Source organism: Eimeria mitis, genomic scaffold (assembly GCF_000499745.2).
Source record: "Eimeria mitis Houghton genomic scaffold, Emh_scaff3690, whole genome shotgun sequence".
NCBI lineage: Eukaryota > Apicomplexa > Conoidasida > Eucoccidiorida > Eimeriidae > Eimeria > Eimeria mitis.
Window position 1 is genome coordinate 735 of NW_013572032.1, and position 701 is coordinate 1435.

The 701-nt window shown below is 62.9% G+C and overlaps 1 protein-coding gene across 1 annotated transcript in view; it reads left to right on the top strand.

Annotated features, from left to right (window-relative positions):
• Positions 1 to 35: 35 nt before the first annotated feature.
• Positions 36 to 701, top strand: part of EMH_0068540 (uncharacterized protein) — a gene marked incomplete at both ends in the record, with an annotated part of 4792 nt that continues 4126 nt past the window's right edge. The window contains one exon of the mRNA XM_013498755.1: positions 36 to 699. Coding sequence (XP_013354209.1) covers positions 36 to 699 — 664 coding nt within the window. The remainder of the gene's footprint in view (positions 700 to 701) is intronic.

Here is a 701-nt window from a genome sequence, read left to right on the forward strand (position 1 = left end):
GCAAAAAACTAATAAATATGGCGCTCTTCTCAGGCATGTCCATCAGGGGGCCCCAGAAGGACCCCCAGAACAACAGCAGCCAGGGGGCCCCCCAGCAGCCCCCCCAGACAGATGCTGCAGCGGCAGCGGGGGGCCCCCATGTAAACCCTGCGCCAGCAGGAGCACCAGCAGCGCAGCAGCAGCAGCAGCAGCAGCAACAGGCGACACCCCATGCAGCAGCAGCAGCAGCAGCAGCAGCAGCAACAGCAGCAGCAGCGCCTGAGGGTAATGCTTTTACTAGAGCTGCTTCATCAGCCTTCTCTTTTCTTTTTAAAGGGGGAGGCAGCGAGGCCCCACCGAAGCCTGTACAGCCCCAGCCGCCAGCAGCAACGCATGCAAGGGCCCCCCGCATGCATGCAGGGTACCGACCCCCGGAGGGGCCCCCTCTTCATGGGGGGCTCCCAGAGGGGCCCCCTTACTATGGGGGCCCCCAACCAGAGATTCAGCAGCCAGCGGCAGCAGCAGCAACGGGGTCACACAGCCAGTTCTACAGGTCTCTGCAGCAGGATCAGCAGCAGCAGCAGCAGCAACAGCAGCAGTATCAGCAAAACCAACAACCGCATCAGCTGCAGCAACGGTCACTGCCGCAGCAGCAGCAGCAGCAGCAGCAGGAGCAGCAGCAGCAAAAGCAGCACAGTTGGGGCCATTCTGGAGGGGCCCCA